General features: G+C 42.3%; 1 protein-coding gene across 1 annotated transcript in view; it reads right to left on the reverse strand.

Moving 5' to 3' along the window:
• The window catches only part of thsd7ab (thrombospondin, type I, domain containing 7Ab), a 178,888-nt gene that overhangs the window by 107,627 nt on the left and 56,949 nt on the right, over positions 1-14,312 (reverse strand). Inside the window, exons 3-4 of the mRNA XM_069656696.1 lie at positions 7,129-7,377; positions 5,013-5,200 (exon numbers count right to left, since the gene is read on the reverse strand). Of these exons, the coding sequence (XP_069512797.1) occupies positions 5,013-5,200; positions 7,129-7,377 (437 nt within the window). The remainder of the gene's footprint in view (positions 1-5,012; positions 5,201-7,128; positions 7,378-14,312) is intronic.

Genomic DNA, 14,312 nt, shown 5'->3' on the forward strand with positions numbered 1-14,312 from the left:
TCCATCAGCCAGCAGTGGTTGGTCTGCCAGAGAGGGTAGGCGGAGCTAAGCGGCCGCTTTTCCGCTCTCTGCAAGTGTTGCGAGTAAACAGTAATCTACTATGGCTGAACAAACAAAGAAAAGATGGATGACTACAGATACAACTTCAACAAGAAGTGAAAATCGACGCTCAGATGAAGCAAACAGTCTGAAAAGGAAAGCGACCGTCAGCCAGGAAAATCAAGAGTTAAAACCGGAGCCAACCGTGGACGTCACACATGCAGCACTGTCTGGATATCTGGGAAGTGTGCTCCCGCAGTTATCATTTGTCGCCAGGTGCTGCCAAAGAGAACGAAACTGAGATTAACACTTTTAAGCCCCCCTCCCTAAATTCCAATTTTCTTCTCTCAAGATGTTGGTTGGCATTTTATTCAACTTTGGACAGAGCAAGACTAGCTGTTTCCTCTTGCTTTCAGTGTTTATGCTAAGCTAGGCTAATCGGCTGCTGGCTGTAGCATTGTGTAAGCATACAGATATTAGTGAGGCACTGACTTTCTCATACAACTCTAACGAAAGACAGTAACACACATATTTCCTAAAAGATTAAACAATTTGTCTGCTACAGAACAAATTTAATTCAAATTAGCAACCATCAACCATGCTACCTTTGAAGCTAACCATGCCCTGACTCCTGCTACTCGCAGACACAGGGTTAATATTAACTAACTCTCCCAGCTAAATATGTTGAGCTTTTCCTTCAGTATCTTCCGTCTCTTCAGTTTTTCAGCATCTCCTCGTGACTTTGAATTTAGCCACCTGCATTTAAAAGGCATTATACTAATTTGCAGCGATCTTGCAGTAACCTCTCCTGATACTGTCAATGTCATTGTACCTTTAAAGTACTTTAAAGTCAATTGTCTTTTCAAGTTCTGGGAAAAGGTGACCAAAATGTCAACCTCCACAAGACTGGGAGAGGTGCTTTAGGGATCTGTGTGCTACAGCTGCGGAGCAGGGCCTTACTGACTGCTACAGGGCCTCAGCTGTGAAAGTGCTGGATGATGTTACTTAGGCTGCGATACTGATCCGGGGTCAGTTCGGCGCTTCTTCTCCGTAAAGATTAAGGTTGAGATTTAGGAGGTGGTAAGCTGATTCCGGATCTTGGCCTCAGGGTATCTTCCGCCCCTTTGCATGGTGATATTTATGCATGAGAGCGAGCAGAAAGAGAGCGCTGGATGCAGCAAACTTCACTGAACCACTCTCTGCCTCTACATCTCAGTGGTGTGCTGGGAGATTACCCCCCAACGGAGGGGAGAGAAATCCTGCGCCAAGAAGATAAGAACTTTGTGCATGTGTCTGTGTGTTTGTGCAGCACTCACATACACAAGTCACGCACATGTCTGCACAGCCGGCCCTGGCAACACTACTCTCAACGACATGCTTGTTTATATGAATCTTTAACTGTATCTTAAGGAAGGTTATAGGCCCCTAAACATGAAAGATGGCTCCAGTTTCAATGCAGCCACATGTACTCTCTGCTCTTACTTTCCCTATAGTCCCTGCGCTTCAGCTGGAGGACAGAAAGAAGGCAACAGTCAGAGTGAAGACACATTTACAAGGTACACATTTCTTTTATGATACAAGGTGTTTTGTCTAAACAGTGTTTGTCCATGGATCTTATCTTGGCTTCCAGGCTCATTATTCTTTCATTAGTGCTGATTCACAGAGAACCAAAGAACCTGAAGATCAATTCAAACTCTGAGAAACGATGCTTTAGCAAAGCGAGCGCACCGCCAGCTTTTCCTTCTCAAGTCATTCATCATGAATTCATTCACCATCACATGAGATAGTTTTAAATTATTATTAGAGCCTGTAAGAAATATTAAAAAGAGTAGGATTATTTTAAAACTTTTTCACAGGTAGTAGTCCTGTGTGAGTTCAGTAGTAGGAATAAACCAGGGATTATAAAGAATGTAATATGAGTAGGGGTCTCTGTGTTGTATATTTTAATGTTAAGCACGTTAAGTTTACCTGTAAGTGATGCGTGCTGCACAAATAAAAATGAGATTAATTTGAAATATTATTCCATCATTACAGTATTTGGCAGCCCAGTTGAACTTCAGGCTATTTCAGCTGGGATTTGGAGTCTCTCCCCTCACTTGTACAACTACAAAACAACACTACAGCCGTGTCTCAATTCTAGGGAAGATGAGTCATTCGTAGCCTGCGTAGATGCTCAGACCGAACTGAAATGAGACGATATGGTCTTACGGAGGATTTCCTGTTCGCGTCACCAGCTGTTCCCGCCCTTAACCTTGCATCACCAAACATGGCTCCTGTCGCCTAGTAACAGGTAGATAGCGTACAAACTAGATAGCATAACTAACGTCACATAACTTAACCTATTATTTAAAGAATGAGGCCCCTTTCTTTTTTTAAACATTTATATTTCTAGCTCTTCGATTGAGTTAAAACATTTAAACCGTATTGCTCGGCTGTTTAAGAGTCCGCCATCTCGTTTGAATTGGTGCGCATGAATCTCGGGATACATTGACCTGTGAAGGATGCACCTGATGGATCCTACGTGGACCAGGCTGCAGCCCCTGAATTGGGACACAGCTAATAAACTGCGGATATGAAATAGCAAACTATGATTAAGAGGATATATCGGAGGATAGATTTGACATAGTTTTGGCGGACTAAATATTCAGCATTTTTCTTAACTCTTGCTGAGTATACGAGGCTGCAGCTGCTCTTGTGAAATGCATTATGGAACATGTAGGCACTGCAGACATGGCTTTATGAGCTGAACTGAGAAATGTATTGCCTCAGTTGAAAAATTTTACCATATACAACGACTGAACATCCAAACAGAACAGAACCTACAGCTGATACCTCCATACAAACAAACACCACCAGCATGTACAGCCTGCACTGCCTGCTCCAAGTTTGCGTGAGCAGAGCATCCTCACCTCCTCTTAGACTCTGCTACTCTCTCTCTCTCACGCGATCAGCATGGTGGTTCTCCATAAGCTTAGCCTCGACCTAATGTCTTTAACACCCTATTTAAGAGGGCAGCTTTGACTCTAAGCTGGCCTGACAAGTGTCAAAAAAGGAGGCCTTTGCACTTGCGACCACTGACAGGTCACAGCTGGGAACACCAGCAGACAAATCCCAGATTTAAAAGAGTCTTGATTCAGCCTTAAAGAAGAAAATTACAGAGGGCAACAGGCGGTTTCAATGTTCAAACAGAACGCTCGAAGCTGAAATGTAGTCGCAGGGGGATTTTTGAAGAGAAGACAAAAACACACTCTGCAGTGACTATTAATGCAAATGTAATATTGTAAGTCATTGTCTATTTGGACATAAATTGAGTCAACATGTAGGCTTATTTCTGTTGCAAGCATTTGATATGCAATTATCTGCTACAGCTCCACCTGGGGACTGCAGCTCTAATGCAGTGCGTGGGGGGATGGAGGATGTAAGTTGTCATGTAACCGTGCTTGATCAAATTTATTGGAGTTACACTTGAGAGTTCAGCTGATTTGTTTCAGGCTACGCCGTGCGCTGCTGTAGGATCTGATGTATGCAGCTGTGGCGTTGACTTTGGTTACAGTGTTGATGGAACAAGGTTGACAGCCTCCTGAGATCAATACAGCTAAAATGTGCAAATGACAGAAAAGGGGATTCCAACGACAAATTAATGATGTAACAATCACAGAGGATGGTGGGGGTAAAGGAGGGAGCAGCAGACACCAATAAGAGAGTAAAACACACCTGCAAACACTGAAAGAAAGAAGCAGTGGATAAACATTTTCATTAGTTGTGTCAACCTGAAGCAACATTTTGAAGAAGGAGTAGAAATCGGATCCAGTGACCTTCCACACACGAGTAACTTTTTAAGATCGAATACCCATTCAAAACCTTATATAAAATCTGAACCCTGCAGCAACAAGCAGCTGCTGCCTGAAAGTGCCTCCTTACACATAAATAATACATATGTTAAAATATATTCAATAACGCCTGAAAACCAGCTTTTTACCATGAGCGATACGGAGCAATTCTTAAGATCTGAAGCCAAGTTTTCAGGGGCTTTAACACTGCGCTAGTGGTCCATATGGTGGATTAATGCTACCTCCAAATGTGTGTTCAAGGCATATTTTATATGCGGTGTGATTGCATATTAAGTCAATGGAAAAAAGCGAGTGGGTGAGAGAAGATGCAAATGAGCTCTGGAGGACGCAAATTGCGGTGAAGAGGTTTTTTTTCAGTACAAGTTGAACATGAAGAAAAAACTTGAGCTTCTCACATTAATGAGTGTACAGAAATATAGTGAGAACACAGAGTAGAGGTGTCTGCAGGAAAGTAAACAAAGCTTCTGGTTTGTGAGAAGAACCTAGCACATGCACACTCTGCACATGCACAGCCATAGGTTGCTTGCTAACAGCTAATGTCTGTACAGCTGCTACTGCAAAAACACTCCAGCTGTCAGTTTGGTGCAGATAACGTGAAGCAAAATTCACTTAACAAGAACTTTATTAATGACTGTTTTTGCCTCAAAGAAAAAAACATCCCAGGGCTAACAGTGGAGTTTTAAATGGAGTTCTTACAGGAAATGTTCTATTTAGGGATGAACCAATCTGATTTTTCTCTCTCTCGTAACTAATCTTCAATTTAGAGCACCTGCCAATACCAGGGCTCACTTCTTACCCAGTTTAAAATAAGTATGCCTGACTGCTCAGTCATTGGGATCATCAATGTTAGGTAACATGAGAGCACTAAAACTGGGTCGCCGGCTCACTTTCACTGAATGAATAATAAAATGACATTGTATTTAATCGCCAGCATCCTCTCAGCATAAAAACATATTGTTATACATTTGAGTGTCTAAATGTAGCATCTATTAAGTGACTTGATAACACTTAAAAGATCCAATTGTTGACCTTCCAAACTGCACAAGAAACGGCTGTGAAACAGATTTTACAGAAACATCTTCAGGGCATTAATGTTACACAACAACTTTTTATTTTTCTTACCATTTTTATCTTTTTCTCTGAGGTCGTTGAGGTATTTTAGAAGCTCAGCGTTTGCCTGGACGCAGTAAACTTCTCTGGTCTGCAGGCCTCCCCCACAGAGCCCTGTTATGTTGCTACGTCGACGGTCCTGTTGGCTTAGCAATGAGTCCACCCGGCAGTCGCTCCACTCTGTGGTTCTCCAGGTGTAACTACAGAAAAAGAGACACGGATGGAGGAGAGATGTAGGGTTCTGTGTGGGTGTAATATTGTGTCAAAGAACAAAACTATTACAAACATGCAGACCTAACTTTAATGAGGAACCGCATGTGGAGTGTGCAAGTACTTACAAGGATGGGGACAGATCAACTTTAGTTTGCCCACCAGTATAAAGCCCAGCTCCAGTCATGTTTAAAGACGTATAAAATGTTCTGCTTGAAATAATAAATTGTGTCTGACATGTTTTTTTCAGCAAAATACATTTAATTACCTTACCAAAAATCCTCCCACGACATCTCCTCCTTCTCCCTCATTACAAATTCCAATATCTGCATAGGCCCCGCCCACTATGCAAATTTCCACCCGCCCCCTCCGCCGTGAAAACGAAACACGTCTCTGCCATCGTTTAGTGGCAACTTGTTGAAATTTAGCTAGCTTGAAATTTAGTAATTAGCAGCAGTAACGTTAACTTTAGTAGTCAGGAGTGAGTTTGCAAAAATGACGATGGCGGTTACAGCTGGCTCGCACACCACTGAAGTGGTTGCCATAGGTTACACATAATGATATGCATAGTGTCACCCCGCCCATTAACAGGATTGGCTCCTTAGGTTTGTGACACCTCAAACCTGCCAATCTGAAAGCGTGTTGTTCAGCCTGTCCTTGGTACACTGCAGTTTAAAAGCACACAGGCCCAGCCATGGAGATGACCGCTGATGTTGTCCCTGATATGTCTTGTAGCACGTGAAGAACACCACATGGAGACGTATACAAGGCTAAACACTGGATGTTCACTGGAGGGGGTCTTTAACCATTTATTAACCCATTTATTAATTTTTGGCAATGAGAACAGGAGGATCGGCATGTGTGTTTTTCACAGTCCCTGTAACATTACAGCAATAAAACAATATAAGAAAAATCAATGATAAAGAAAAATAAAAAAGTAACAACATGTGCATGTAAACTATTAATTAAAATCAATACAGTGTTTTTGAGATTAAATGCAATACAAAATAATCACAAAACTGAGATATTCCCTATATTACCCCTAAGTGTATTCCTTACCCCTAATTCCTTACCTCTCTTACAAGTCACATAAGTAAGACTACTTGATTGATAATCACAATCTAGAGGCCTGTAACAACAGCTGGCAGTAAAGTCATAATTTGGTTGGACGGTAAGATAGTGTCAGGAGAAAAAAGGGCAAAAAACAGAAACAAAGTGGGCCAGGCTGAGAGAAAATCAAAAACTCTCCAGAATAAGAGTGTGCATAAGTACTTTAGCGATATCTGTTTAGCGATGATATAGGATGAATCTGTGGGAATAAAAGCCATCTGTGAGCCAATGTCTTGAATCTTTGTGTGTGTGTGTGTGTGTGTGTGTGTGTGTGTGTGTGTGTGTGAGTTTGTGGGACTCAGATATCCTCGCTGTCTCCCTCCATTTGTGTCTACTTTGTGTCTGGCACCAGCCCAAGCACTTTTACGGATCTGTCTCCGTATGCTGTCTCCTCCAAACACACACACACACACACACAGTTGCACACACACCAGGGCCACCCAGGAGAACAAATTAGCTTAGTGATAAGAGTGAAGGGAAGTCAACAGGAAGCGTGTGCAGCCTCAGCCAGGTTGAATACCAAACACTTTGATTGTACTGTATTTTTGCCTGAGGTTTAATGGTATACAGAAAGAATCTCTGCAGTGTGTGCTGATGCAGGGTCCTTCACACACATACACACACATGGCTGTAATCAAGGAGGAGGGTATCATAACAACCAAACATGCAATTGTAACCCTGGGAACATGTCGAGTGCTACGCTATGAATAAACACATCTACACTCTGATTCAAAAAGCCCCTGCTGACATCCCCCTGCCTCCCTGCTGTGATCCCCGCATCCCTCCCCTGTCATAAGGGGGAACTCACGTGAAGCAGGGCGGCACTCCTTCACCCGGAGGTTCACAGGACTCGGACTCCTCCAGCGATGAGCACTCCGCCCCTTCGCCCACAGGGAACTGGAGCACCTGTCTCATCCTGGTGCGATTGCCTCTGGGAGACTCGGGGTCCACGCAGGTTTTAGAGCAGGGGCCCCACTCGGTCCAGTCGGTCACCTGGCAGTCCTTGGGAAGGACGCAGGACTGGATGGTCAGCGGCAGGTCCCTAGCTGCGCACAGGCTGGGATAAAGAGGAAAAGGTGCAAGTGTTATCACACTTGTAATGGGGACATTGCTCAGTAGACTCCATGAAGTCTTTGCTTCCAGCCAAGACAAACTCTGGCTCATAACCCCTGTACACAATTTCTTGTCGTTTGTAAATTATCTTTTTTGTACAGATGAAATAAACAGGAAATAACATATCCCAGTATTTATGCCAAGCTAAGCTTATTGTCTTCTGGCTGTAGTGTTGCAACTGGCACACAAATATAAGAGAGATTTCAACCTTGGCATTTAACTGTTGGGTAGAAGACAAACAAGCTTTTTTTTCTCCAACATTTCTTTTAGTTACAGAAAAAGAATGTCGTCCTCTGTAGCTGTTCGGCCATCTACCACATCCAACAAACCTCGTCCTGCTGGAGGAGAAACAAGCAGGACATGCTAACACGAACAAGCCAAAACCTGAAAGTGTTTGGCAGTTTTTCTTAATAAGTGATCTGTCAGTAACTTAATATACTAAGTGGTTAACTGCTTAACAGCATTGTTGCTGATTACCCTTCTGTGGATTCACCTGCTCTAAAGCCGCTTTCCTGCACAGCGTGGGTTTGGCTCCACTTTAGTCTACTTGTTTGGAAGTGGTACTTAGACTTTGTCTTCTTTGTTTTTCGCTACAGATAGTCCCTCCTCACTATCAGCAGGGCTGTTAGCTGAGATTCAAAGGGAGGCTGTGTGAAGCCCCGGTGCATTGCCTGTGTTTGTGTCTTCATCGTGACAAAAACATAACCAGGAACTTTATGTTGTTTTATATACTGAATATTTGCCTTCACATCATCTTGCACGACCTGCACATCTGTACAGCTCTTTACTTACACCTGTTGTACGTATTTTGTATTATATTGCTTTTTATTATTATTATCTATTTTTATCTTATTCTATTTAAGGTCCCTGACAGTAAGAGTACCACTGTTTAATAGGTTTTTACTTATGTCTATTCTACTTCATTGTTTTTGTCACATTCCTTGTATGTACTATAAACCTACTTGGCAATAAACTTGCTTCTGATTCTGAATGAAATATTATTACGTTCAGTATGTTTAGTTATTTGAACGTGTCCGCTTTGGATGTGTATTTCGGATGTTTCACTCATGGAGAAGTTCATGCAGAACAACACTCAACCGAGCTATCGAGTGGTGGAAGAGGTTGTGCAGAGCATCATGGGTTGTTTGAGTGATGATCCTCTTTCACCAACGAGCGGTGCGTGCAGTGTTTTAACGAAGCTTTTTAGTATCATCTCGCTTTGAACCTTGGCAGAGGTGATACCAAAAAAAAGTACCAGGTACTAGCCACAGATTATGTCGATAGAAAACTAAAAGAGAACAGTTCCGAGCAAGATGAGCCGAGCCGTAACGTGTAGTGGACGTGAGGCACAAGTGATCAAGCCTTACAAGTCTAACGTTGTTTCTGTATGTTTTCCTCCAGCATCAGCTGGTCTTAGCACCAGTATGGTAAAGAGACGCCTCATTACTGTGACTTTAAATCTTTAAGTTACCTTTCACTGTAATTTTAATGTCAACATGCCAGTATGCTTTGAAGCCACAGTTTATGCTCTTTGAACACGTCAGAGCAACAGATATTTGACAGTAAAATTGGCGCTCGGCGTTTCACTTTTAACTCTCTCCCCATGACTGCTGCTACATTGTGTCATTAGCTCCTCTCATTAGCATACACACAGCATAAACAGTTTCACATTAGGACTGAAACAAGAGTGGTGTGGCCTGGCCTGTGTGCCCCTAAGTCTCAAGTGTTAAAACAACCAAAACAACCTCTGATCAATGGCTAACACAGATCTTTTGATCATCTAAATAGCATTTAGATTTAATGACTAACCAGTCCTTGTTTGGTCCCTACTGAATCATTAGAAATTTGTTCTAACTAAAGCCGACTGCTTTCTGCTCCTCAGTCTGGAAGTCTTTCCCCTTGAGGCGTTGCAGCTGACGAGCTATTAGTGCTAATTACAGCTCTGCTTCATTTAGAAACCTCTCATTTAGACGCTGCCACCACACTTCACCTCCAGCAACTCAGAGTTCTGGTATAAGTGAGCAAATGTATGAGCCGAGTGTGAGCTGTGTTTTTTTCTCTTTCTTTTAACTCCTGTGTTTTTCAGATTAAAACACCTCTGCAGTCTTTGAAGTGCTACTGAAGTGACACTGTGAAAAATCTTGGTGTTATGTTGGTGCCAACGCGTTTGGTGTGCCGGCTCATTTTGCATGGGAGGACAACAAAGAGGAATTTAAACAGCGAATGTGACGCACCGGGGTTGATGGCTTGATTTCACTGTCTCAGATGGAACTTCTTGTGTTACAAAAAAGCCCCTAATGCAGCCAATGACCCATTTTCTAAGCAACTGGATCCTTTGAGTCTTTTGCCGTTTGTTGTGTGCATGCCCGAGCATTTTTGTGGAGATTTCAAAGTTGCAAAAAGAAGTCATTATTTCTTCATCTCAGTCATTCAGACAGAATGAGGACACAATCATTCGGTATTTAAATAAGTAAGATGATGTCTGGAAAATGTTCATTTCTAAGCCTGTAGGTTTTACGCAGCAGCTCGCAACAATGGACTCCAAGGGTTTTGAGACAAAATAAAAGCAGGCAGGAAGTCTCCATATTTTAAAACTTGTAAGCTCATTACTTGAGCTGCATCCATCACAACAGTACGCTGCTGAAATGGACTCAAAACATAACTCTATGTAGGTCAAGTGATTAAAGAAGCCCGTTTCCAATTTTAAAGCCTTCAAGACTTTTTTTTAATGACAATTTATTTTTCAAAACTAGAAACAACGCCTTTGGGTTTATGCGTCCGCCCACCAGTCAACTCTCAGTTTACAGCCACTGAAAAACAGTGTAACTGTGGCCAGGATGGAGGATATACGTCTATACATTCCTACATTTTAAACATATTTGTTACATTACATAACCCGACAAACAAAACACAGGCATGCATTGAATAAGAGAGCTCATACAGGAATCATTTAAAACACAATCACTGGAATGGGACTGGAACAATTGCCTAAAAACTGTCACAATGGATGTGAATTTTTGTAACAGACAATAGTGACCTTTGACTTCTAATATTTTATCAATTAATTCTTGAATCCAAGCTGAAATTTTAAGATAGAACTTAGTGGTGTTTCTGAGATCTCGCATTCACCAGAAAAAGCAGACGTCCAGACGCACATGCGGCCCGACAGCGGAAAACAAAATGCCTCCAGCCATGCATTTCCATCTGTACATCTTTAACACTCAGGTTTCCTCGTCAAGCTCTTCTATCTCTGTGTATAAACACTAACTAGACTCAAATTTCATGCAAGTGAAAACATACTTAAAGCTGATTCTGAAAATGACGGCACCTTGTGAAACCCTCAGCGTTGAATGCAATGATGTAATGTGTGACACCCCCTCAGTGACACAGCAAAAACTCTCATGCTTGGAGCTTGATTAATGGGACACGAGCAGAAGACGGAGTTATGCAGCCTCTTTGGGAAGCGTGGAGGACTAAGGAGGAGGTAAAGGCTCAATGACAGATGTTCATCAAACAAAATTGGAAATGAAGGGAGCACTGTGTGCAGAGCGCGTCTGGCTGGGATGTGACTGGGATATTGCTTCAATAGGAAGTTTGCTCCACTTTTCCAAAAGTGGCAAAAACAACTATAAATATTTCAGAACAAGAAATAAACAAGTCAAGGATTAATATTTATGCTCCTAAGGGCATGTGAGTTGTTTTCACGGTTCCTTTGAAATATTTGATCCCAGTCGCTGCTGAGAGCTGAGCGCCGACAAAGCATTAATGAACAGACTTAGTGCATAATTGATCAAATGTAAGAGTACAGTGGCATGTGACACATATGTGATATGAATGGAGGCTTGCTCTACCGACACTGTCACTGATTCTTTCCTGGAGATCAGATCACTTAAAAATCACAGAATCAAAGTCTCTAGGGAACAGCAGAGATATTTTAGGTTCCTATCAGCCCACGAACCCAAAAACAGATGATGAATGCAGTCCCTGATGACCTTACAGGCATATAACATAGTTAAATAATGTCATCAACAACCTCAACAGCCAAAGATTTGCAAGATCCATGAGAACACTAACTTGTCAAATGTACATCAGATGGTTAGCAGTTGTTATATTTATGTGGTCAGACTGTTTCTTTGAGGGTCAAGTTGGGCAAAGATAAAAGATACAGCCAATCAGTGAGAAACATAGCAAACAGGCAGTCACTGCATGACTCACACCCTACAGAACTATGGTTTTTGAAAAGTTTTCCAGTAACATGATTCGAATTCTCTCCTAATGGGGTTTAGGAGCAGAAGAAAGGGCGAGACGGAATCGAACCTGCTCCAATGCAGTGAGGACTTTTATCCCCTATACATGGATGCATGCTTTAACAGGTGGGATCCAAAGTCCAATTATTAGCTGTACTAGAGAATAAACATCACAAATGTGATAACATTTGTCTTGGTTTTTCCTGGAGTACATGCAAAGCAGAGTAAGTTTTACTAGTCTTCAAAGGCTCTCGCTTCCTCCGCACCGAGCCCCATACAGACTACTCTTATCCACCTACACGATTCAGAAAAACCCTGGACTATCATTCTACGTCTTCCAGCATGACCACATGCGTTGAAATAGCTGGAGCCGCTTTCTTCCTTCCTGGTGACTAATTTCGGCTGCAATTCGAACATGGAGCAGAAAAAAAGACTGTATCTCCATGCCTGCTGGCGTCATTATACCTGGGAGAATAATTACGAAAGAGGAGAGAGATGATGGAGAGATGATGGCAGATAAATATTTTCAAATTCTGGGTAGGATGTGTGCTAAACCAGTGCTTGAGTGGCCTAAAACAAAACTACCTCTTATGCTACTGGGCTGCATTTACACTTAGGGGGGGGGGATTCACTACGAATGAATTGCGGTCGCTGATAGCTCCATCATTTGCCCCTGCTATCTGCCCCGTCTCAAGGTCCGATTCTCAAAGCAAATTGCACTGATGATATTCAAGCGCAGACACGCCCATGAAGGTCGCAGATCCGTGCAGTCTGCTCTTGTTGTGTGTCTGATTGTGGAGAGAAGCTGTCTGCTCCTCCACTCTCTGCTGTTCAGTGCTGCACTCTCAGGCATCACTTGAGCGCACAATGACGGATCTCCACTCCATCGACAGATCGGTGATGAGCAGGGAGAGGAGGGAGCAGCTCTTTTCACAGGTTATTGTAAAGTCCAGACTCGACAGGTGTTTACTAGTTTAATCGTCTGTAACGCAGCTTCATTTTCCAGGGTTGAGCCTCGCACAGCCAACGAGGCCACGAGGCTCATTTGCATAGAAAGGGGCCAAATTTCCCCCGAATGCCTGCATAATGACTCATTTAAATACGTGCAAACGGCACCGGAGCGCAGAGACGCTGTTGGCTCTGCAGCGCACTTTGGGGTGTATTCAACCCTCTGCGTGTGCTTGGAGAATGAGCTGTTTAAGTCATTTGCACAGGTTTAGCCGGCACAAAAGCTGTGCAATCCTTAAGTGAATTCCCTCTTCGCTTTTTTAATATAACTAACTACAATAACTGTCTAATCCCTCCAATTTACATAAAGTGATTACTTGTAAACGAGTATAAATGGGTAAAATAATTGACAATTAACCACCTAGTGAGACTTTATTTTGTCTGACTGATTATGTGGGAGGGGTTTTATATTAATGAATTAATACATAGGTGTATGTCGATGATCCCTTTCTATTCAAGCTGTTTGAGGCAGATTCATTTCAGTCAGAGCTTTGTTGCTCACAGCGATGATAATATCAGGGCCAGAGGTGAGTTCACCAACACTATGAATGGAAGCACTCCTACACTGTAGTTACAGCATGTGTTTTGTGTAACAGTTCCTCGTATAGTAACGATACATTAAAGTAAAGATTCAGAGATGGATTTCCATTTTGACACATATAAGGAAACTGTTCAAGTTCACCAACTTGTTTTATCTCTCATTCTGCTTCAGCTGCTCCTTTAAGCCAGTTTCTTTGCCGTTACATTTTCAGCTTTACCTTAAACACTTTATTATTAAATCAGAGAAATATAACTTTACTAACCAAACCAATTCTAAAGCCATGGAGACGGTCTGGGTTTTGAGAACTTCCATTTCTTTCTTGTCACATAAACTGATATCTGCACAGCTTGGTGTTAGAAAAAAACGTTAAAGAGAGAAAAAATAAGAAAATATATCTAGTTATGTTCGGTCAATACAAGAGAAAGGCAATTTAAAAATGTTTATGAGCAGTTCCGGAGTATTTTTGCCGGGCACAGATCACTGGTCTGGAGAGAACACAGCTATCTCTCTATAACGTTTCTGTTTCAGCTGGCTGCTCAGGCACAGGAGAAAACACGATCTGAAAGAAGTTATCCTTTCAGATCCCTCAAAGTTGTAACCATAACTATAAAATACAGAAAACAAACCTTCCAATTACTGTTCAAGATTTATGCAGCAATCTGACTTTATGGCTGCGAAAGAACAACTTTTTGCTGGTGACATTTTGAGTGAAATGAATGTGTTCGCTTTGCAAAACGAGGCAGTTTTCTGGGTTTTGTTCTCTGGTTTTGAGCATATGTCTAACAATGTATATGGCAGAGACGGATCTCATGTTATAAATTCAGTTGCTTTGCCACTTCCATCCTCGGAAGTACGCATCAAATACACTGTGGTAGTTGTGCCTCATCGCTCTGACAGCGCCGCAGTGACAAAGACAGAGCCGATAAACATCCTCCCCTGCGTGTCACCTCCTGACAGGGTGAGGGAAACTTTCAGGAGGACATCTCTGGCATCGTGTCTGGCTGTTAGAAATGACTTAAGAGCGAGCACACCTAAATGTGGATGTATGAGAAGATGGAACCTACCACTGATATAAGCCTATAA

The sequence above is a fragment of the Semicossyphus pulcher genome, unplaced genomic scaffold (genome assembly GCF_022749685.1).
Source record: "Semicossyphus pulcher isolate SPU_LCO1_2020_fin unplaced genomic scaffold, fSemPul1.0.p SCAF_9, whole genome shotgun sequence".
In the NCBI taxonomy this organism is placed as follows: domain Eukaryota; kingdom Metazoa; phylum Chordata; class Actinopteri; order Labriformes; family Labridae; genus Semicossyphus; species Semicossyphus pulcher.